The sequence below is a fragment of the Cupressus sempervirens genome, chromosome 8 (genome assembly GCF_028749045.1).
Source record: "Cupressus sempervirens isolate cs-2001-9-10 chromosome 8, ASM2874904v1, whole genome shotgun sequence".
In the NCBI taxonomy this organism is placed as follows: domain Eukaryota; kingdom Viridiplantae; phylum Streptophyta; class Pinopsida; order Cupressales; family Cupressaceae; genus Cupressus; species Cupressus sempervirens.
The window spans coordinates 28,916,027-28,940,525 of record NC_143125.1 but is presented as its reverse complement, the minus strand read 5'-3'; the positions used below and the strand labels follow the sequence as shown (position 1 = coordinate 28,940,525).

Here is a 24,499-nt window from a genome sequence, read left to right as displayed (position 1 = left end):
GGGCATTATGATGGAGGGTTGGTTTGCCTATTACCTAAGGGTGGCATAGAAAAATAGTTGGTGATGGGTGGTAATGAATAGGCTTGAGGAGGAAGGGATGAATGTGACTAAGGTATGGGCATGGATGTACTGTTGAAGGGGATACTAGTGGTAGGCCCTCATGTCATACCAAAACTCCAAGGTCCTAAAGGAAATGAGGCCCAAGTACTTTGGCTAGCGAAAAATGGATTGATAGTGATGTTGGGTGGGTTGGAAGATGAAGTATTTGACCCTAATGGAGGCATTCTTATAGTGTACTGGGATGTAGGTTGGATGTTTATGGTACTAGTAAATGGATTGGATGTGTTTTGAGATGGAAGGAAAAATGTTGTGTTACCAAGTGAAAAAGGAGTGTACTGTGAAGTAGGGATATTGGTGGTGAAAGTAGATGTAGATTATACACTTGTGGTTGGTTGGGATGAGGTATGAACTAGGAGTTGTGTGAGGATGGCTTGAGTTTTTTGTGAATGGGAGCAGTGACCTAGGTTGAGGGGATATTCGAGTTTGCTAGTTCTTCTTGTGTTGGTCGGTACCCACTATTTGGTGAAAAGAAAGAATCATGAGGAGCAGATGACCCTATAGATGGTGGTTGCCATCCACATAGAGGATGTGTAGGATCTATAATGTTGGGAGGTAGTGGTCATCCAAAATCAAAGGCACCAACATTATCTCTTAGGAAGTTTTCCATGATGATTTCCCTATTTCTATCTATGATGGCACTAACAATTGTTGCATGTCTAGGTTGGTTCATGAAAGCATCAATATCTATTAAAAAACTTGTTTCTTTGGGAATTTGTGGTGGTGGATATGGTTTTGTCATGGAAACTATGGGGTATGCCTAAGCCCTAGCTATGTTACTACTAAGACTAGGATCCGTGTCCTTCTCTTTCTATTTATTCTTACCAAAACTTGTGGTAGGTGTCATGAAATGCTAACTTTCCTAAGAATGGAATGCCAAAAGGATGATGATAAGTGTGTGTGAAGAGATGATTCATCTAGCTGTGAATCGCATGGAGGGATTTCCTAAGATGCAAAGGAGGATGTGTGAAAAAAAATTTAGTGATATCTAAGAAGCCTAAATGATATGGTACTAAGTGAAGGAGCTTGGGTTTCCCTTAAGTGTGAACTGTGTTGGAGTTGATGAAAGCCAACTCTGAAGATGCCCAAGATCACTTGCATGTGAGAACCTATTAAAGAGAAGCCAAGGAGAGGAAGAGCATGGAGCAAGGGAAAAACCCTAAATGGACATGAGAGAGAAAATATGCAAACACAATAAGAAATGTATTTACAATATGCCTTAAGTTATGAAAATACAATGAGGGAGCCCGAATATAAAGAGCTCCAAGAATCTTCTAGAACAAGCTAGAAGATGCTAGGAGATAAGTGTGACAACTAAGCATGCATCCACTTAAGGTGGAAAGTCCTTGAACAATGTGAGAGGATAAGTATGACTTAGGAGAGAACAAACTCCCGTATTGTCAACAACTTATAACAAACTTCTAGACTACAATTAATTAATAAATGTATTCACCTAAGTAAGCTTAAGTAAATAGAATAAATTATTAATTATTAATTATTTACTCTAACACCCCCCCCCTTAAGTGCAACTTAGGGAAATGTCTTAAGCTCACAAAACTAAGATGAAATGCAGAATGGGTCTCGACAACGAGGCCATGTTAGGTACCCATGAACAATGCAAGAAAATGTAACCTCTAAAAATGGAGAAAGAGAGAAAACCATGTGGGAAAGACCCTCCCCCAAAAAGAGGTAACCTAGTGAAGAACTGAAGAAGTCTCCAACTAGGGAAATGTCCCCTAAAACAGGAATAAGGAGTGATCATGAAGAAGCATCACTGAAGCATGAAGAAGCCACAAATCTATCAAACTGCTGATCTAAAAAAACCTCCATGGAAGAAGAAGGCATGAACCGAGCATGTCTATATGGTAGATGATCCATCTCACCGAAATGCATAGGTAGCTAGCCACTGCAATCACCTTGTACATAGGATCAACCATTGAATACATAGTTCACAATAATGAACCATCGAACCACGAATGCATTAGAACAATAGCATAACCCCCCCTTAATGTAGACAGGGTGAAATGATAGGCAATTGAGAAGGTGGGCCAAAGTCTCCTATAGATGAACCAAGAATGATGAGAGAGGGAAGGAGGTACAGACACCTATAAAGACACGGTCAAACTGATGCTACATGGGCTAATGTCATGGAAGGGACACTCACTTGACAAAGGGAGAATGCCTAAAACAACAAACAACTATCCCCCTCATGGTGCTTTATGAAAATAGTGCAAGTACAACTGACTCAAAACAACGTTCATGATCCCCAGAATGCAAAAATGGCACCTTATCTCAGTGTGATACATAAAAGTGCTTCAAAATGATAGCTACAATGATCAAAATGGGAAACAAGTTGATACAAAACATAGTACAGCCTAAAACAAGAGAATCCATGTCAGGAAAATGATCCTCGGGCCTAAAATACTCAAGATATCCACCATATAGCAAAAATGTGAAAACTATGATAGAAAGAGCATGGGCCAAAAACTTAGGAAAAGGACCACATTTCTAAAAAGGTGATAGAACCAGCTTTCCAAAAATATAATTTTTTCAAAAAAAAGCATGGGACGCAAAAGATATGCTTACTGAAGTCAAAAACACAACTTTTGACTTTGACTGAAAAATAGGCTATAAAAAAGCATCAAAACCTTAAAATACCTGCACCAATGCCTCTGTCTTGGAAACAACTTTTCGGCACTTCTTTCAGATCGGACAAATAGCTCTGTATGCTCAAGTTATGGCCACAAAACCAACAATGGGTCCAAAATGACCCTAGAGATGTGCAAGGTAGGTTGATGCAGTGACATCATGCTGATGTTAGTAGTCCTCTGGATTAAATTTGACGTCTTGCTAGCCATCAAAGCAAAAAAGGATGCCACATGGAAATGCCCCATGGAAAAGGTGACGTGGCAAGTGATGTGGCAAGGTCCACATGGAAAAGTGCCACATGTCACCTCCACGTTGTGGCAAGTGTGCAGCAAATGTCGAGCTATCAATGATGACTGTGTGAGAAACGGACATGTAGGCTGGGAAGAGAATGAGCGACGAGCCGGTGGAAGATGTTGGTAGAGTGGAGGATGAAAGTGGCACTGCCGATGACAGGAGTTGAGGACATCAGGCAGAGCCTGGGCTGGGTGGAGCGCGTGCTGAGCTGGCTGAGCAGTAGGGGTTCAGGCAGTGCTGCCTATTGTGGCCGCTAGGGGCCGCGCGTGGGTGGCGTGGTGGCAGCCCCGTAGTGGCATGATGGCTGTGCCCATCATTTTATTTATTTTTTAAAATTTTTGATGCGTGAATCATCCATACAGTCGTATGACAGCCCTAAAATGGAAAAAAAAATTGCCTCCTGGAGCTCTATCTCCAAAATTGAAAAGCTTTATATGAATCCTAATTGCAAACAGCCTTCCAAATCTAATGGAGGTGTTCATTTGGGCTGAAAGTGCTTTGAAACATTGTTGATCCCCTGATTTGAAGAAAAAATGCACAAACAAACTAGGGTTTGTGACTTCAAATCATGACTTCAAAAATTATCAACCAAGCAGTAGCAAGAAGGCTTTGTTACCATGTTAGAGTTGATGAAAGCCAACTTCGAAGATAACCAAGATCACCTGCATGTGAGAACCTATCAAAGAGAAGCCAAGGAGAGGAAGAGCATGGAGCAAGGGAAAAACCCTAAACAGACATGAGAGAGAAAATATGCAAACACAATAAGAAATGTATTTACAATATACCTTATGTTATGAAAATACAATGAGGGAGCTCGAATATAAAGAGCTCCAGGAATCTTCTAGAACAAGCTAGAAGATGCTAGGAGATAAGTGTGACAACTAAGCATACATCCACTTAAGGTGGGAATTCCTCGAATAATGTGAGAGGATAAGTATGACTTAGGAGAGAACAAACTCCCATATTGTCAACAACTTATAACAAACTCCTAGACTACAATTAATTAATTAATGCATTTACCTAAGTAAGCTTAAGTAAATAGAATAAATAATTAATAATTAATTATTTACTCTAACAAACTAGAGGATGTGGTGGTGATATCAAACCCTAAGGTAGCATTGTGACCTTTTGGGAAGAAAAATGGGATCAAGTGTGCAGCCTAAGCTTTTGATCAAGGTGATGTGGGACACAAGTGACAGTTTATCCTAAACAATGCTTAGTTTAAGGACAGCTATGATAGTGGGATGGATGGAGACTTCTTTAGGGAAACAAAAGCCTAATGAGGTGATACTAAAATCTTTCTAAGTGTCGAGTAAATAATGGAGGATAGTAGGGCTTAATGATGCTTAATTTGGACGATTCTCAAAAACCTAGGTTTGATGACAAAAGGGGAAGGAGATGATACTATCAAATGCTCAAAATGGAATGGTGGATCTATGCGAAAGACTAAGCCTATGAGGAGATAAGTTCAAAAGTGTGTGTGGAAAAACAAGGACCTAATTAGAGTAAGTAACATTAGAGTTATTGATAAGGCTATGGTTGACACCTCGTCAAAGAGTTAGGTTTTAAATTTTGTAATCCCTCTCAGTTTGTAATGCAATGTTTGTGTTGTCTATCTCAACTTGGTCTAGTTTGGCAATCCTTGGCTTAGGGGTATCCTTCTTGTGTTCTGCTTCTATTTCCTTGTAAACTGGTATTTGTGGAAGTTTATCTTTTTTAAACTTGGTCTTGGTTTGGCCTGACATGAGATAACTCTAGGAGATTTGCTCACAACTATGGGATTTTATAGGTAGTGACTATGCTAATTATACCTTTTAACCTTGGGTTGAAAACATAAAATAGTTGAGGAGCAACTAGTTTTTAAGAGAATAGTATGTTTACATAAAGCGATTTGGGTGTTTTCTTTAAGATGTAAGTAGTAAAGTGGGGCAAGCTAGGCTTAGGTTTATTGCAAATAGATTTTCTAACAATCTTTTTGGACAAAGGTATGGATGACTTGTTTTGATGAAAAATGTTTTGTTCATAAGGAAATTTTTTGGTCAAGCAAGATAGTTAACAAAGGTATTTTGAAAAAGACAAATTCGGACCAAGGAGAAGAAAGTTTGGTTGCAACTAGATTCAATGGTTAATAGTTGTTTTTGAGATAAAAAGGATAGTTTTGAACAAGGTAAAGTTGAACCAATGAAACTAAAGTTGTTGCAAATGGACTTGCTAACAATTATTTTTGGGATAACAAGGATAGGACCTTTTTTTGACATGATGGATTATGAGCAAACAATTTCTCAAAGGACAAAGCAACTTTGATAAAAACATACAAATCATCTCTTTAGCAAAAGGATTTGATAGTAACCATAGAAATTGTGTAAGTTTTTACAAAAAAATTTCATGGGTATTTTGCATAAGTGAGACAATTCAAACATACTCTTTATCTCTAAAGTCAAATTTTGGTTGCAATATGCTATTCAATGGCCCACAACTTGATGTCTCATGATTCTAGTGCAATATGTCCCTCTAATCGAAAAGGTGAGTCAATACAAGAGTCAATCAAAAAATGATACACATTAAAGAATCTTCAAGGCATGGAAAATAGAAGTCCCCCTTCTGTGAGAACAATGACCCTTGGAGATGAAACCCAAGTAGCCTTATGCCTCTACCAGGGGAGCACAATGGTGAGTAATCTTGGGGGATGTTGTTTCCCTTGCACAACAAATAACATACCAAGAATAAAAGGGTAGCTATTAAGTTGGTTTATAATTAGGTTTGTGGAGTCCTACCAAATGGTTGTTATGTATGTGACCCACTTAATGATCTATTCCAGACATCCTAAAATCAAGGCAAAGTTTTCCCACCTCAAGCTACCCCCAAAAACACACTGCCTGAACTTGAGTAAAAGAGGGAGAAATTTTACCTGTCCTCTCATTTATATACTAGCTTGATTATTTACCAATTTGAGCTTCTCACCAAAGGGGATGCAGTTCCCAAAGGTGGATGAACTTGCTAGAAGCAGTCCTAGGTTGTTGCGGATGATCATACTAACAACTTTCGGTACATGCATTGTGTATTTAAATGGTTCTACTTTGCAAAAAATAGAGAATTCAAAGATGTGCTAAAAGGCACAGTCTCAAAACACACAAGGCACTTGGTTCATTTCTATTATGGATGCTTTAGTATATCTTAACATACTAGTTTTTGAAGACACACATGATCTTAACATTCAATTTGTTCATTTCCAACTTCATAACGATGGTCAACAAAATAAATTGTATCAACAAAAGGAAATCAATCGAGAAAAAGAGTTTAGCCTTAGACATTCAAGATTTGATGAATTTATTTTAAGCCCAAAAATGGAAGTGTTTTCACATAATGTTCTTTTGCACCTTAAATGAAGTGTTTATCACATTGGTTCAGTTTTTAATTCTTGACATTCAAGAGTGGATTTTTTTAATTCAACTATCCAAACATTCCAATGAAAAATGTTCTAAAATTTAGACATGCATTCCATGAAAGAGCAAAAATTTATTCATTGTTAAGCATTTAAACACAAGTTTTCTAGCAATCATTGTAAGAAAACCTACAAAAACCTATTAGCATTTTGCTCCCACAAAGACCTGCAATAGAAGAGTGTTAAAATTTGGCACTGGTTGGTCAATCCAATGAACCTATGGGTTTAAACAATGATCCTGTAGTGCAGGAATGAAACTAAAAAGTGGCAGGATTGAAGTGTAGAGAACTAGTGAAACTGCAGAAATATAGGTCGTAGGAAGAAAGTAACATAGTGATCTCACAAAAAGGTGATCCCACATGTTTATGGGGACGTGTTCCCAATGACAGATTTATTTTTAGGTTCGATAGAGGAGAAAAAAAGTGGGGTATAATGGTTGACTAAAAAGCTCAAGCATTTCCACAAGTTTTTTACAACAATCCCACTGGTCAAAACAGTCGTTCTCGTTGGAATAGGGTCAGTGGGAATTAAGGGGGTGTTTTTAATGGTGCATGGTGGTGGAGTTTAGGGCAGAGAGTGATCCTAGCTTCGTGGGTTCGCATTCCCATGGGTTTAGGATCGTGATCTCCCAACTACAGGTTCATGATTTCACGGTTGTGGGGTCGCAAACAAAGGGTGCTAAAATGTTGGTTAAACTAGAATTTGATTTATGGCCAGGAGCGTGATCCTTGGTAAGGGACTTTGATGCCTGCAAAAAATGTCAAAAGACCACCTACATACACAAAATGTCAATTTGGTTAATTCAAACATTAATAAACAAAAGTGTGATTGGCCCAAATGCAAGGTCCCATTGGGCTTGCCAAAATGTATCACCTAATCTAGTAGTGTAATATTGAATATTAACTAATAATGAAAGTATATACAAAACTAAAGCAGTTAACACTTATGATAGGATGAGGTTACCACCAAAAGGAAGGCAAACTAAGAATGGTAAGTTCCTTGGGTGTAGCCTACAATGATGTAGATATGTCCCTGATGGATAGGGGATGTATGCTCACAATGTGTTCAAGCTTCCAATGAGTAGGTGTTTATCAAGTGTATAGATGGGTGAGAGTTTCAACAATGAAGGTGTGGATGTATTTCAGCATAATAATGGTGTAAAATGGTTATAATGTAGTGGTCAGTGGGGCATCATAAGTTTTCATAAAAGTGAATTATGGATTGTGAGAGGGAAGGGCTTTATTTATAGGCCAAGGGGTAGAGAGATGGATGGTCAGAATGTAAGGATGGAAGAACGGTGAGGGAGGGCTAGGATGCACTCAAAGGGGAGTACATGGATTGTGCTTATTTGGAGCCAATAGAGGAGTGACATTTGTCACAAGAAGGATGAGTGTGAGGGGATGGGATAATGGTTGGTCAAAGGGAGTAATGAGGTAGGAAGAGTGTGGAAGAGGGATGTAAGATGTTTTTAATGGCATGTAAGAGGTATTAATGGCATGTAAGAATCATAAATGCTCCTAGATAGGGAGACTTTTTGACTTTGGCTGGGGTTAGCAAGTCATAACACTTGCTTAAAGTTGTGAGGAGGGGGATTGGACTTAGTTTAGAAAGGGGGTTAGGGAGCAAGTGGCTTAGCTTTGATGGGATGAGTTAGTTAGGTGGCTAAGTGAGGTTAGTGTGGGTGAATGGGTTGGATTAGAGATAAAAGTTGGGTTTAGGGATGTTTTTAGGGGGTTTAAATAATTTATTAAATGATTTATTTAATAAAATAGGGGATGTGGGATTAAATTAAATATATTTGAGGATTTATTTAATTTAATACAGGAATAGGGTTTTAATTAATAAATTGATTTTGGGTTATCATTTACTTTTATCAATTGGACTATAGTTATTTTAATTGATTAATTAATTAGGGGATGATGATTAATTAATTAATTAATTAATATTTAATCAGTAATATCCTAAGAGATGACTAAATAAGATTACCTAATGATGTAATCAGATTTAGGTGTCTACAATATATAGAGGGCTAGTTATGTATAAGGTTAACAATTTATTTATTTTTACTTTAACTATGAAAATAATCATATAACCTAATGTACACACTATCATGTATGATTAGATGCTCTTTTGTAGTTGGATAATCAAGAACATGTCTTACACATTTTCTTCCCTTAGATTTATGTGTGATATCTCACATTGATATTCAATTAAAACAAAAGAATTATACAAAATATAGAGAGCAAGTGTGAGCTATGCTCAATTGTCTCTCACTAGTCTAACATCTTTCAATTATTTAAAATGGTGCACACATTTTTCTTTTTAATTTCTCTAATTCTTCAACTTTTCAATTTATACATGTATAGGTTTATGAATTCAATTAAATGTCCATGAACTATCATTAAAAAAAAATTAAAACATCTTTGAAAAGTACCCTCATTATATATATTACCGTATTTGTCTAAATTGTTTTTCAAGCTTTAACATCGTATTATTGTTTGTCAATTATTCTAAACTAAAATGAAATCTTTTTTCTTTTTCTAAACAAGAAGTTAAATCTTATTCTTAAATTATGATTTTAAGTTTGATATCATACACATAAATTAGAGTACTAGTCTTTCTTTTTCAGATCATTTAGTACCATCAATAATCTTCACAAGAACATTGTACTTGTTATTGAAAACAAGTTATCGCTCAATATTATTTCTATTCTAACAATCTAAACATAAAGTTTAATTGTTTCGTCAATCAATACAAATTGAATTCTCTTAAGAATTATAATAGTTGTTCTAAGTTTATATCTAACAAACCAAGAATAATTGTCAACTATTTACTATAATGGTAATGAAATAAATATTTTTCCTCCATGCTCATATAGTTAAGTAAGTATCTTGAATCTTATAAATACCATAATGCTTTCATCTTCCAATCAAAACTTTGTATATATATATATATATATATATATATATATATATATATAGAGAGAGAGAGAGAGAGAGAGAGAGAGAGAGATTCCATAAATGTAATCTATCGAAAACACAATTTAAAGCACACAAAGTATAACCATCAATCTAACTATATCTAAATATATGTTTAATTCCTTTATCATTTATAGTCTCTTTAACAATTAAACAGTACACTTTCTTCACACAGAGCTACATATAAGTTTAAAAGAAGATAAGTAACAACATTTTTAATATCCAAATTTTGAAACTTCCCATATAATAATCCTCAAGTCTATATTCATATGTGATCTATAGGCACCAGAAAAAACATAATTAGCATCTTAATGAAAAAATTTACGAAGTCTTTAGCATAAAAAAATGCAACCATGCACGCAATGATCGAATTTTACGACAATATGGGTTACTTGTGTTATTGAAATGAGCAGATCCCTCATCCACTAAACATTAATAGCTAGCTGCACGTATAACACACGAAAAGATTATAATGTTAGGATATCTTGTAGCAAGTCTTCATAAATTCAAAAAACTTTGACAGCAGCTTTGTCATATTCATTTTTGTGCATATCTTGTAACAAACTCCTTCTATGAGATCACATTTCTTGCGTTGAAGAGTTTGCAATCCCTATTTATGCTTCCAGATTTTTTATGGATGTCTATTGTATGTTTGCCAAACCCCCATTTTGAAATAGGCAGGGAGAATGTTGGCTTTGCAACTATCAAAAACATTTTCTGTAGGAGTCTACGAATATATGGTAGCATATCCATTTTATTGACATTATGTTATCATGACCTTTTAATAGAATGATTTTCTATGTTGGGTGTTCATAGGTTATATCTATTTTGCACAAAGAGAAAGGCCTTGTCTCCAAGTGGAAAGCAAGCCAAGACCACCGGACTCTTTTGGGAGACATCAGAAATCCCAAGCCACTCTATAAAAGTCATTGTGATCAGAACTAGAGGCACAGAGAAAATCCTTGAGCAATCTTTCCAGCTTCATGTAAGAAGCTTTGGATGGAGCCCAGCAGGAGGAGTAATACACGTGAGTGGCCACAAGAATCTTAGAGAAAATCTAGAATTTTCCCACGAGGGAGAGCAAATTTGTGATCCAGTAGTCGAGCCTTTTGCTAATCTTAGCTAGCACAACATTCCAAAGTTCCATAGGCGATGCCTGGAATGCAAAAGGAATGCCAAGAAAGCAGAAGATTTCTCCGTGAGCAACCCATTTCCACTCAAACTGGCTGAGCCAAGGTGGAGCTAGAAAAAAGGACTCGCAGAAGTAGAGTGTTTTATGCCATTGAATGGCAAAACTAGATGCTTGACAAAAGGTGTCCAGGCAACTTAGAGCATTATTGATGTTTTCATCCTCTAAAAGAGTGAGAAAAGAATCATCAGCAAAGTCTCCATTGACTAATTGAGAGGATGATTCAAGCAAGGAAATGCCACGAACCATTCCTAAGGACACAGAATGTGCAAGTAAATATCCAAAACCTTTCGCAACAAGGACATAAAGTGTAGGAGCTAGCAAACAACCTTGTCTGATGGAACAAAAAATTCCAAAAGCCTCAGATTGCAAATTATTGATGGTAATGCAAGCATTAGCATCCCCAAAGAGCATCTCCATGGACTGGAGGAAGTTGGGGTCAAAATCCAGAGCCTGGAGCATAGCCAAGATGAAGGGCCATTCAATGCGATCATAGGATTTAGCAAAATCTATCTTTAAAAAGATGGCCTTCTGATTGGACTTGCGAGCCCATTTCATTCCCTCCTAGATAGCATTGATGTTGTCAAGAATATATCTAGACTTGATGAATCTAGTTTGCTCTGGTTGCACAATTAAGGGCAACATGTGCTTGATTTTGAGACAGAGTGCCCTGGCAATGATCTTATATGACACATTTAGAAGGGTAATGGGTCTCCAATTACATATGTCCTCTAGATCACTAGCTTTAGGTATGAATTTGATATTTCATTTTTTTATAATGGCTCCTAAGCTTTTAGAGTGATAGGCTTCAAGATAAACTTTGTGCAAATCAGGACCTATATGCTCCTAGAGGTGTTTGTAGAATTTACAAGGAAACCCATCACACCCAAGGGACTTGTCATCCGCCATGGAGTAGATCGCCTCTTTAAGGTCTTGGAGGGAAAGAAGTTGCTCATAGAAAGCATGTTGCTCAGCTGCTAGACAGTTTGGAGTAACAAAAGGACACTTTCTAAGAGCTTCCTCCTGAGCAATCGAATTTCCTTGCAAAGCAAACACGTTCTCATAGTGATGAACAAATGCTTGCAGGATGGCTGGGAGACTAGATAGAACAACACTTCCTTGTTTGATTTTTTTAATCCCAACATTGGTATGACGAGCATGAAGAACCTAAAAAAACTACTTTGAGGCTTTATCGCCAACCTCCAACCAGTGGAGATGGGCTTTAATTTGGGCTCCCCACGCAGCATAATTATTAGCAATTTATTTTTCATGGCGAAGCTTGGCAAGCTGAATTTGCAAGTCCACATCAAAGGGATTGAGGGTGAGGGCCTCAGAGGCTTTTTTGAGGGCAAGTATGCTGGCTTCATATGACCGTTTACACAACATAGCCAATTGTCGCCCATAAATGTGCAAGAACCAAGCAATTTTGGTAATGGCATCATTCCACCATTGAATCCTTCCCCTTTGAGAATGTGGACGTGGCTCCAAGTTCCAAACATGTAAGATGTGTGAAATGGTGGAAGCATGCATCAGCACAGACGTGTTGAGGAAGAACTAAGACTTGGCCACCTTTGGGATAGTTGTCTGCCAAGAAATGACAAAATAAATAGGGTAGTGGTCAGATAACGTCACATCTGGCAAGGGAATGACAGGTAAATCTCAATCCTCAGAAAAAGAGAAAAAAGATTGCAGACGATCAAGGCATTTTAATATGCAGTCAGAGCCAGCTCAAAAGTTGGACCAAGTGTGCCAAACCCCACTATCCTAGCGGCGGTTGGTATTGGGATCAAAAAGGCCCAATTTATTGCGCATGTAATATTAGGCTTGTCTTTCCCTAGTTGTCCAGCAAAATGGTAGAATGTCGTCTTTGTCAGAGACCACTTCAACCATATTAAAGTCCCCACACATAACCCAAATAGCTAGAGGGAAGTTGTCAGCCATCCAGGCCCACATCTGGGATCTTTCCACAGCATCATTGGAAGCATAAACATTAATGACTCCAAAAGAATGATTGTTAATGGAAAGCAAAAGCCAAATAATTCTATGTGGGGTCAGAACCGTGCGAAATAACAACAGAATGAAGGCAAGGTGATAGGAGAGCAACTACACCACCTCGGCCAGCTTCATGCTGGGAAGAAAACATCATTCCATCCTGCCAAATTACGCAGCATGCCGAAGAAAGCATGAAACCAAAAATTTTAACTTCTTGCAGACAGAGAAAATCTAAATTACCAAGTCTATGACAAACATCCTGAACATGGTACTTTCTAGGGAAGTCTATGAGACCTCAAACATTCCATGATAGGAAGTTCATGAGAAATCTTCCATATCATCTTCATCCTCAAGAGAGGAGTAGCTATTCTACAAGAAGGTAGAAACATGGTTGAAGTTAGATGGAAAACCCTTTGGACTTACAGCCCGATGTTTCACCTCTAGTATCTTCGCACGTCCAAGAGGACTATGAGAATGTCGCGTCACTGGTGGTGCTATGGAAGAAGCAGCAAGAGGAGTTTGCACCCCAGCCAAGGCAGAAACCCTGGCAGCTACCTTAATCCCCTACTAGCCAGCAAGGTTTGAAACCTGCAAAACTCTGAAAGCAGTTCGTTTGTCCACCGCTTGCGTCCCTACACTGGCTGGAATTGATGCTCCTGTAGGGATAGGAGGAACTGTGATGACACTAGCATAGCACTGCTTGGGGGGGCAAGGGATTCAAGGGAGCCTTGCCCTTACGTCCAACAGTAACCCATTCTTCTTTTTTCCCTTCGGCCTATTTGACAAGCGCCTTTTTAGGTGTAGGCCTGACCCTAGGCGTAGCCAGAGGGCAATCCTTGATCTTGTGTTCCACAAACTGGCACCTATAACAAGTGTTGGGGAGGTTCAGGTAAAGCACCTTTTGAGAGAAGGTTTTAGTCCCAATCTGAATTTCCACAAAATCCTTGAGATCCTTGGAAAGATCCACCTCTACGCAAACGCATCATTGCGGGCAGGCATTGAAGAATTTCTCAGGCTCCTTGGTGACAACTTTGCCAAGGGCTTTGGCAATGGACTCAATGAAAAGCCAGCAAGGCAGGGGTAAACTTGGGAACTCAACCCATACAGGAACCCTAAGCTTTTTATCATCCAAAACTATGAAGTCTCATGACCATTTTTGAAAAACAAGCAAGGAAGAACACATAGACCATGGTCTGTTGTTAAAGACCACGTCTGCCTGAGAGGGGTTAGCGAAGTGAAATAAAAAAAAAACCTTTGGTAAGGTTTTGCACAACATCAAGGCGAACTCCATGAGGAGTCTAGCTCTTGTTAACCCATTCTCAGAGCATTAAAGGGGAGTCTTACCCACAAAATAACCTATCAAGGTGTGTTGTTCTAACCAATCACATGTAGCATCAAATTCTTGCAAAAGAAGGATAATGTCAGGATTAGCTCGTGAAAAACCTTCGGGACAAACTTGCACGGGCGTTGGTTCTATGGAGGCGCCATGGTAGATCGAAGCAGCAACCTGAACACCAAAAACAACTGGTTCACCGCTGGTCGGAGCCATTATATCCTAACCTAAAAAACTCCATTTTATCCTAGCCATTATAATTAGATTATTTAAATATTACTAATAAAAAAAATAATTTTAAAACTTGCTTCCAACCCGTTTATTATGTCGAATAGTTTTTTAGAAAGAATTTACTTTTAAAATTCTTATGTATTCAAATTGAAAGAAAATCTATTATAGTTCTTTTATTGTATTTGACAAAAAGAAAAAAGAAAAAATTGTAATTCAATTGATTGAGGTATTTGAATGAATGATATGTTCTCTGACTCTACCATCTACCAAATATTTCAAAGACATTAAGTTTCCACTATGTGTATTTTTTGAATCAACTTTTAGATTACAATGTGTGATCCATCTTCCAATAGTATGTAAGAAAGGAGATCCTAAATCCAAATAATCCAAAAATAAATACAAAGAATACCTAATGAACTTTTAGATTATAGTGTGTGATCCATCTTCCAATAGTATGTAAGAAAGGAGATCCTAAATCCAAAGAATCCAAAAGTAAATACAAAGAATAACCCAAAATATATATATATATATATAGATTATAAATAAAATACCTTTATATATGTGAGTCATAAAAAATCAGTTGATTAGCAGTATATATACAATTTAAATTTATACTCTTAATAATTTAAAAAACCTCAAAATAATTTTTTTTATAAACGTAAAAACAAACAGATTAAACTCTAACAAATGCTACATTCAATTCCTAGTAAAAATAGATATTTGATATTAGACCAAGGGAGCCACTTTTCTCAACAGTAGAACATCTTTTTCTTCCTAAAGAGACAATCCATCACAGAATATGATCAATTTGAATCTCCCTTATCCTATCCATCCGAAGATTTTTTAAAGCCAAAATATGGCCCACTGAACAATTAATTTTCACATAAAATGTGGAATGACGCACGTAATGAAAGCCTTGACATAGTATACATACATAAAGAAACTGAAATCTGGCATTAGTCATTCTCCAGACACGGTGGCTAAGGTAGAAAAATGCAACCTCTGATAGAGAGTATAACAAAAGTCAATGATGTAAGAAATGAGTAGAAATTCCAATCACAAATGAGAGATATATAATGTTGGGTTACAAATCTGGTCACAATGCTGACTCTCCATTACCATGACACGCAAAACAAATAACTTTCAGAACTATGTTGTAGCTATCCATTTACCTTAAAGAATACCAGTGAAAACATAAACCAGAGGAAACCGCAATGAATAAGTGCCTTACAAGCGACACTATCTCAAAAACTCGACTTAATAAATAATAAAACTGGCCCAACTGATGACCCAAGCAACACACAACTACAACAAACATATAAAAACAGCCAGAATTTGCACCTAATCCAATTCCTTATGCTTTCCCTTTTACCACTGTAACAGGGCAACTTGCATTAGCCACCACGTAGTTGCTGACACTTCCCAGTAAAACCCTGAATAAAAAATAAAATCAGCGCGTTATTATTAAGCAATAGCACAACTATTAAGTTGAAATCTGCTTAACCTTAACAAATAATAATAATTAATCCAAATCTCAGCCACCAAATTTATAGGAAAAACTAATATCAGAGTAATTTATTCACCTTTTGATTAGTCCTAGGCCCCTGCTGCCCACTACGAGGGAGTCCAGCTTAAGATCCTCAACAGCGTCGCAGATTTTCTCTCGGGGATCGCCCCAGTAAATTTTTGCCACAACCCTTGCCTGCATTGCCCCAGATTCTCCAAAAGTTCAGACAAACTCTGAAAAACTTAAATGCGACAAAGAATAAACAAAAACGAAATTTCGAGTACATTCTGCCATTCTGAATAATTAGGGTTTATGGGTCCACCAATTTTAACACAGCCTGATGCATATCTTTGCCTATGCATAAATGCAAATGTTACTCGATTACTGATAAGGAACTCCAAAGACTATCGTTTGCATCAGGTTTAGATTGTTTTTGGAATTATTGTGTATATTCGTGTACTTTGTGGTTTTGGATCGCAGGAAAATAAATGTAATTAGACATTGACGGATTTAGACACAATAAATCCGAAAGCGATCTAACTTTTTTCGTTTTAAACCCCTTTCAAAGTTAATCAGGGAATTAAAATTCTGAATTACTGTTTAGATTCACTCTCAATGATGGCAGGGCTACAGCATCCAAGCCTTGCAAGCATCCTCAGTCATAAACAGATATAGACAATAAATCCGAAAGCGATCTAAATGTTTTTGTTTTAAACCCCTTTCAAAGTTAATCAGTGAATTATATTCTAAATTAATGTTTAGATTCACTGTCAATGATGGCAGGGCTACAGCATCCAAGCCTTGCAAGCATCCTCAGTCACAAACTACCAAGACGAATTAATTTGGCTACTCTACAACATCTCTGTAAATTTTCGAGGGGCCTTTCTTAGTGTTTGTTTATAACCAGTCAGTTTATTTTTTCATGAATAGTCCTTCGCCATGTATATCTCTGTACTACAGCTAATATAGAAGAATATTGATGCTCAGCTTTCAGTTCAAAAATTATTTGTGTTTGTCGGTGAAGGGTAACTATTTGTGTTTGTCGGTGAAGGGTCATTTGTGTTTGTCGGTGAAGGGTCGAGGCTTGAGGGATTCAAATTGATGACTGCACTTTGATATCATGTAGATTTTACTATCACACTAACAACATGTGCCACCAACACCCCATACCATGTAAGATTTTAAGATATATAAACAATTTCTAACACCCCATACCATGTAAGATTTCTATCACAGATCTAGGCATATAAACAATTTCTTATCGAATATGAGGAATTTTTCACGACTCTGTTTTCTCTGTTTCTTTATTGCTCTGTTTTTCCTGCAAATATGTTTATATTTCTAGATCTGTGATAGAAATCTTACATTTTTATAGTACGTGGCTCTTTGAAAGGATCTTTTTCAATGTATTCTGTTAAAAATGACGTCGGAGATAAAATATAAGTTCTAGTCTTTTTCTTATGCATATGTATTTTATTGAGATTGGGTGATGAAATTAGGAAATATTGGAAAAAGAAAATTGGTTTTTGTATATACGGGAGATTTTGGGAGTAAATTTGGTTATTGAAGGAGAATTTTAAAGAAATGTTTGTTAGGTTTTTTAAAGTTTTTTTCAATATTCATTTTCTGGTAGATTAATTAATAAATACAGTAATTTAGAAGCTATATGGCCATGCCATAGGTTGACAGTTATGGTTCATCAAATTAAATTGTAAAATTTAAATAATACATTAGTTTTTGTTCTCATCCAGCTATTCAGCTCTACTTCTAAAAGAAGACAAAAAAGAATTATGTAAACTCTTTGATCTCTGCTAGAAACCACAATTTAATAATCATTGTTTGTTTTTAAGTTTTTTGAAAACTGGAATCAATGGAACAGAGTTCAAAGAATTTGCTAATTTAACATACCTAAAAAGACTCAAGCTCTTCTAATAAGCAAAATTGTGTGGTTAGAATAAGTTTAAAACCTCTGATTACAAAAATCAGTGATCTCAACTATGAAAGAAAGTCTATTTTTAAGATGCATTTCTTGTGGTGGAATATAATTGCGATCATCAACAAAGATTTTATCAGTAATTTAAGTATCTGCATATATAGCAGATCGGATAAAAATTTTGGAAAAGAAAATTTCTCTTGACATGATGCATTTCTTGAATCACAATTTTGAAAATAACATTTCTTATCACAAGATGCATTTCTTGAATATAATTTTACGATAGTGTAAAATTTCAATAGGATTTTTACTCTTAAGCCAAATTGAATCTGCAATTCGAAGAAAAGTGTGTAAATCTGACCTCTTTTTGCCTTGACACAGTATCCAGCATGCTCAAAACCTCAGGGTCAGGGACAACTCCATACTGCTTCATCAAATTAGCCTCTCTGAACTCGATCAGAGGAATTAGGGCTGCCACAAAACAAACAGAAGTTCCAAATATTTACATCTGAGGCACAAATTTTCAAACAAAATTTTACAAAAACGCAAACACTTACGCGATCCTTTGTCTTCCCAAAGTTTCTTCTGCGGAGGATCAGATTTATCCTTATAAACATGAATAATCACAACTCGATCCCCTCCGTCCACAAGGTTATCGATCGCCCACTTAAGCGCCGCCTTACTGGTGCTTGAATTGTCAACTGCAACTCCGATCGTCCGATCCCTCATCTTCTTCACCGGCTCCTGTTTCACGGCTTCTGCAGGGCTTGTTACAGTGAGCTTTTCGACTTCCTCTGCTGCAACAATTACTAATTTCTCTTCCTCTTCCTTGGCATTAAAATCCTCAACCACAACAGCTTCAGCTTGATTAGGGTCCATTATTGATGTTACAGAGCACAAAGCGTTTAGTCGATTCCAGAGAACAAATGGCCGCGTTTCTTACATTTAAGATTAGGAATCTGCTTTTAAGTAAAATATTCTCAGATATAAGAATTCCTTCTGCTAGAAAGTGTTCGTTCATTTAAAGAATTCTTCTTTAATCTTAAGATTCTCTATGCTATGCTATGCTTGATCTAGAGCTTACGGCAGTCCATCTGGTTAAAAATTCACCAAATGGCGGTGCAGTGAAGAAAAGTATTTCTGCCATTATATTTTCCAATAGGCGGTGGAAAGAAGGTATTTTGACTGTAAAATTTTCTTTGTTTACGCGAATGTTCGTAACGCTTGGGCCCGCACTTTTTAAATGTCTGGTTATGTCAATATTAAATTCTACATGGTCCATATTGATGAATATAATATGATTATCGGTAGGGACCGCGTTGGTGTGTGTTTTTAATTTTTTCCGACGCAAAAAGGTGTTTGTTCTTTGAGTAGACTTGGCAATGACGAATTTTGCCGCGTCCCATATATTAAAATATTTGACGAATAATTTATCCACAAAATTCGTGTTTAGAAGTTAAGGTGGAAAATATTTTTATATTGTTATTTATTTATCTGAGATGATTGTGATCCTTTTTTAATTTGTAGTATAATCATTTGTGTTTAAATTGTCCATACTTATACTTACACTAAACATTAGATAGAATTTATCTTATCATTAGTTCAATTAATCATTTGTGTTTAAATTGTTCATATTTACACTAAACATTAGATAGAGTTTATTGTATCATTAGTTCAATTAATCAATCCATCGTGAGTTAAGGTATTGAGACTAATAAATCTTACTCCTTGCTTATTCAACTCACTCTTTGTTCACATATGTGTGAGTATACTATCATAGAACCATGTATTGTTATTAAAGAAATATATTATTGACGTCATGCATAGTGCGAGTAGAAGAGGCAAGAGATATCCACTTTATACCACTTGCAATCAAGTGTGTCTTGTATTTGCACAACCGAACCAGTCAACAAGCTAAGGTCCTTTAAGATCAATATAGGAAACAAAGAGTCATTTAAAAAAAATTAAAATATAACTATATTAGAATGTATGTATTTAACTAATTCAGTTGAGCTAAACTAACTCTAAGGAGGAGAATATGGCATATCCCCATAGAAACCTTGTCAATTGTCTCGCATGACTCCTAACCTTGTGGTTGTTTTGACAAGGAATATAACTCATGATCACACTATGTCAAGTGGACCCTTGTATGTGTAAGACGCTCATGAAACGTTGATGTTGTTAATATAAGTTTTTTATTTTCCTTTATTTTGGTGGTATTTATTTATCCTACACGTATTTTAACTAAGCTTGCTTATGTTATTAGGAGTGGTTAATATGAGGACATGTGGTGAAATACTTAAGCTACATGTGTCATTCACTCCCGAACATGTATAGTTGAGCTATACGCCTTCTTTTGGCTTATTGTGACACCTCATATGTAATCACTATTTGATCAATTCTTAAATGGTTATGGGGTAGTTGAATTTCTCACCTTCTTTTGGCTTTAAATCACTCCTTTTCTATTTTCATGTAAGGAGGTTATGCCACATATTTTGGAATTTACCATGTACGTAAAACCTCGCAAATTTTATATGGATTGGGAGTTAATGCACCTCTTGAATGTATATATGCCTTTATTTATCTATATAATATGTACTCTATTCTCACCTTTTAAGTCATAACAAGGTGACAATATTAAGAGTCTTCTCAAAAATTCTTTCATGTCTCTATTGTCTCTATTTTTTTTCTCTCATTTCATATTTCTCTTCATTCATCTTTTTTTTTTATCATTTGTTGCTGGGAGCATGTGATCTACAATCAATATTAGATCCTGGTTTAGTTCTCACTTCTCACTAAATCTAACATCTATGTCAATATAAAATAAATGGATTTAAGACCTCTAAGACCAATCAAAGTAACCTAAAGATCTCAATTTCCTTTGTGAAATTGGAAAATGAATAGGCATGAGTAAAATTATAAATGAAGAACTAGATACTAAGGTTCTATTGGTCATTTTTGCCTTCCTGCAAAAATTGCCATATTTGAATTCAAATTTAGTAACATTCACATATTTGAAAATTCAAGCAATATGAGACAAAAATATTTTATATTAAAAATCTTATGTTAAATTGTTTGGTTACACTTTTTATATCTTATGGGCCCATATTTATCCACCGTCGGATCTTCCCAAATCAACAACTGGCACTTCCCTGCATTCTAAGAATTGTCAGAATATTGTAGAATGCAAGAAAGTGCATCGCTGCCATGTGGCATGTGGGTCTTGTTTCCTTGTGGGCCATGGACAAAGTAAAGGTGTCAGGCAAGTTGTCAGACCTGTTGGAAAAAGGAAGCATTCTCATTAGTCAAGCTCTGACATGGGTAGTCAACGAGCAACGCTTCCCCACTTTATGAAGTTGCAAGAAAATTAAACAAAGTAGGGAAGCGGGCTTCAAACACGTGTCCAAGTGGGCCCAGTCTCTCTAGCTCATGTTGTCTTAACATCGTGAGCGGTAGTTTCGAGGGACACATGCATCAAGTAAAGGCAAAGTTATTCATTCGATAAGTTCAGCCAAAAGATCAAAGCAAGTAGGGTTTCAATCTTATGATAGACCTTCTATTGTAAGATCGCAAAGATAAATAATGGGGTCTTTGATGCTATGAGGTTCCTGATCGATTGTAAGATCGTAAAGAAGATAAAAAGTGTCCGCGACCATAAGATATGTTGTTGTCATAGGATCGTAGGGAAATCATATGATCAAAGGATCGTAAGATCATTGGATACAAAAAGGATAGAAGTAGGCAAAGTAGTATTCTGATCTTACAACAAAGCAGTTGTTCATAAGATCACAGGTATAATTGGTGAGACTATCAAAGTCACGAAAAAGGATAAGATAACCACGATCGTAAGATCATTAGGATTAAGTGTTTATCTTCCGACGTTACGCCAGACTACGATCGTAGGATTGTAAGGTCAAGTATTTGCACCCGTAACATCGTAAAGGAAAATTGATTGATCTATGACCCTATGCCAATAGTGTTTTCATGAGATCATTCAGGCAAGGGATCGTAAGACAAGATAGATGCCTAATGCTATGATACAAAGGTGTGTCAAAGGATTGTAAAGGATTTTTAAGGAGGGCTCAATGTCATGATAGGTTTATGATCGTAAGATCATAGATATTATAAAGAACACCTTCAACCATAAGATATATTGACAATCGTAAGATCGCAAAGACTGGAAAATAAAAGGTTCCTCGACTCCACGAGGTGGCAAAATGAAATAACATGGTTGGTCCACGTAGTGGTCTTCTGGTTGCAAGATTCTGTTGACCTGTTGATTTTGCCAATTCATGAGCTAGAAATAGAGGGAATTAGGTTTTCTTACGCGATTTGATCTTCTTGATTGATCCCAACCACTTCCAAATGAATGCAAGGCCAAAAAATGACACGAGGGACACTTCTTCCATTATGTGATTGCCCATTTTGGAGTTTTTGCATTGAATGGCATCATTTGTGTCATTTCCAAGGTCCTTCCAACTAAGCTTTTAATGATTATGTTGTATCTGGGGTTGTTCCATGATCAAATTTCTTCTGGATTTGTAGTAATTGCTAAGTGTAGTGGTTGGGTTTGGTTTAGGGTAGAAAATATCTCAGTTATGCCTAAGCTATAAAGGTAGATTTTTTTAATTTTGTAAAGGTCAGACCCTCTATGTTTCTTTGGCATTGCTTTGGCATGTGACTGTAAATCTCCTTTGCCTTTGAACTGTATGACATTTTGTCTTATCACTTTCAGCCATTGATTTATTGTGCAAGACCTACTTGCCTCTCATTAGTGTATTGTGAATATCTACAATTTTGCATGATTGTATATCCTTGACTTGTGAATGATATATAAGTGAATCTCATTTTCCTTGTGTCATTTATTTTGGTTTTCTGATCTGCATGTGATTGTTGGATTAAAACAAGTCTAGATTTGTATATCTTTTAGTGTCATGTTGGTTCAAAAGTGCATATATGGGCAAAGATTGGTTTGAACACTCTATTTTGGTGCATCACCTCTTTAGGATAGATTAGGTTAATGTTTTATGCATTGTCTTATTCCCCCTTTTTCCTTCCAAGAGTAGTTAGGTACATCCTAATAGCAAAGGAAGCCAGCCTTCTCCAGAGACTCAACCTCATAGTTCAATTCCCATAGCTTGGAGGTTGTTTCCATGTTTCACAAGGTTGTCCTTAGGTAAAAACTTTGGACAAGGATGCAAGCTTTTGTGACAATAGTTTTGGGCACACCCGGTGGGACACTAATAACAAGAAGATTTCAAGTCTATTGGTGTCAAAGAGGAAGGAGCTCATTCATGCTAAGAAAATAGTGCTACTCTTAGGGTTTCATGCCTTTGAGAGGCTCATTCCACAAAGCACTTAGTGACTCTACACCCTTCCTATCTAGTTTCAAACCAAGTGCAATGATTCATGCCCAAAGTTGAAACAAGGGCATCTTCTAGAGGTATTTTTCAATACAAAGATCCTAGAAGAAGAAAGAATAGAGTATCTATATCACTAGTTAGGAGTATAGAGGAAATACATACCCCTACAAGATCAATTTCCACTCCTTGTGTTGCGAGATCTCGGCCTAGGTTGCCATCTGGTCATATAAATAGATCATTATTCCATATGGCACAACCTAGAGCTCATGTTTTTGCCACCTTTAATGGTGGAAGTCCTCTCCTATTGGCTCAAAGACATGATATACCAATAGCTACACTCAAAAGTATACCTAATTTTACTGGTGAAACTTCCATCTCTCCCTTAGAACACATTCAAGAAGTTACAAATGTCTGCAATATCCATGGTATTACAGAAGATGATGTGGCCATTAGACTCCTAGCTTCATCTTTAAAAGGGAAAGCTCTACAATGATATAGGGGTCTACCACATGGTTTTATAATAGATTGGGATGGGTAAGGAGCATGACTATGTAAACATTTTGAGGACAAAAGTAACTATCTTTCACTTTTAGAACAACTAACGACTATAAAGAGAGCCCCCCATGAATGTATGATAGATTTCAATTATAGATTTCAAAAGAAATGGGTAAAAATACCTACTGCAGTGAAACCTACCCTTAGTAATGCCTTCTTGCATTACCTCAGAGCCTTTGACAATGATATTGCCACTACAATACAAACTATGGGAGGAGATACATTACCTTATGCTTATGAAATAGAAATAAGGGCAGAAAACATATTGATACAAGGAGGAAAGTTAGCTCCAAAGCCCCCTATTCCCTTCTTCCCTGATATGTCAAATCATCAGCCAACAATAGCCTCTATTCCCACACCTTCCTCATCACAACCCCTTGCTCTAGCCCCTCAAGCTTCCACGTCTTCAAATGGAATGGATGAAATTAAAGAGATGATGCAGTCTATGATGCAAAGCATAGATAAGAGATTGTAAGGTCAAGAGAAGAAGCTAGAGGATGGTCTCTTAGTGATGTAGAAAGTAGGCAATAAGGTGGTGACTTTGGAAAGGCAACAAGCTCAAGGAAATAAGGCTCCTCAAATACAATACCAGACCCCTTCAAATGGTAGGCCTCCCAATTACAATCATGGGAATACTTCTTTTGATCATAATAGGTAGAATAGCTATGCTTCTACCTCAAATGCAAATCAAAGTAGGGCCCTAGTCCCTCAAAACGATATGGCTCAAGATCAAGATTTTTGTCCCTCCTACAATTACTCCTATGCCTATTGTATGTGTCAAAAGGTTGAATCCTATTAAGCTTTGACCACTCAGGATCCTATAGTAGGATAGTCATATAATGAGAATCAACCCAAAGATGCCTCACATATACAAAGACAAGGTGATTTCTCCTTCATGAATCATCAAGTGGAGGAA

The 24,499-nt window shown here is 36.6% G+C and overlaps 1 protein-coding gene across 1 annotated transcript; it reads right to left on the bottom strand.

Annotated features, from left to right (window-relative positions):
* Positions 1-15,253: 15,253 nt before the first annotated feature.
* LOC149541412 (uncharacterized) lies at positions 15,254-18,786 on the bottom strand. The gene is made up of 4 exons (XM_089796688.1): positions 18,223-18,786; positions 18,027-18,136; positions 15,809-15,927; positions 15,254-15,658 (listed from the first exon to the last, which is right to left on the bottom strand). Exons 1-4 carry the CDS (start codon positions 18,542-18,544, stop codon positions 15,580-15,582), a joined length of 630 nt encoding a protein of 209 aa, XP_089652814.1. The 5' UTR covers positions 18,545-18,786; the 3' UTR covers positions 15,254-15,579.
* Positions 18,787-24,499: the final 5,713 nt, after the last annotated feature.

What these genes read in the sequence shown, in the direction of transcription:
- LOC149541412 (XM_089796688.1), bottom strand. Translation starts at nt 18,544, where the DNA reads ATGGACCCTAATCAAGCTGAAGCTGTTGTGGTTGAGGATTTTAATGCC. An exon ending in CTGTGTCAAGGCAAAAAGAG is followed by an intron (nt 15,928 to 18,026) that starts GTCAGATTTACA and finishes GGGGCAATGCAG; the next exon opens with GCAAGGGTTGTGGCAAAAAT. An exon ending in GGCCTAGGACTAATCAAAAG is followed by an intron (nt 15,659 to 15,808) that starts GTGAATAAATTA and finishes TTTTTTATTCAG; the next exon opens with GGTTTTACTGGGAAGTGTCA.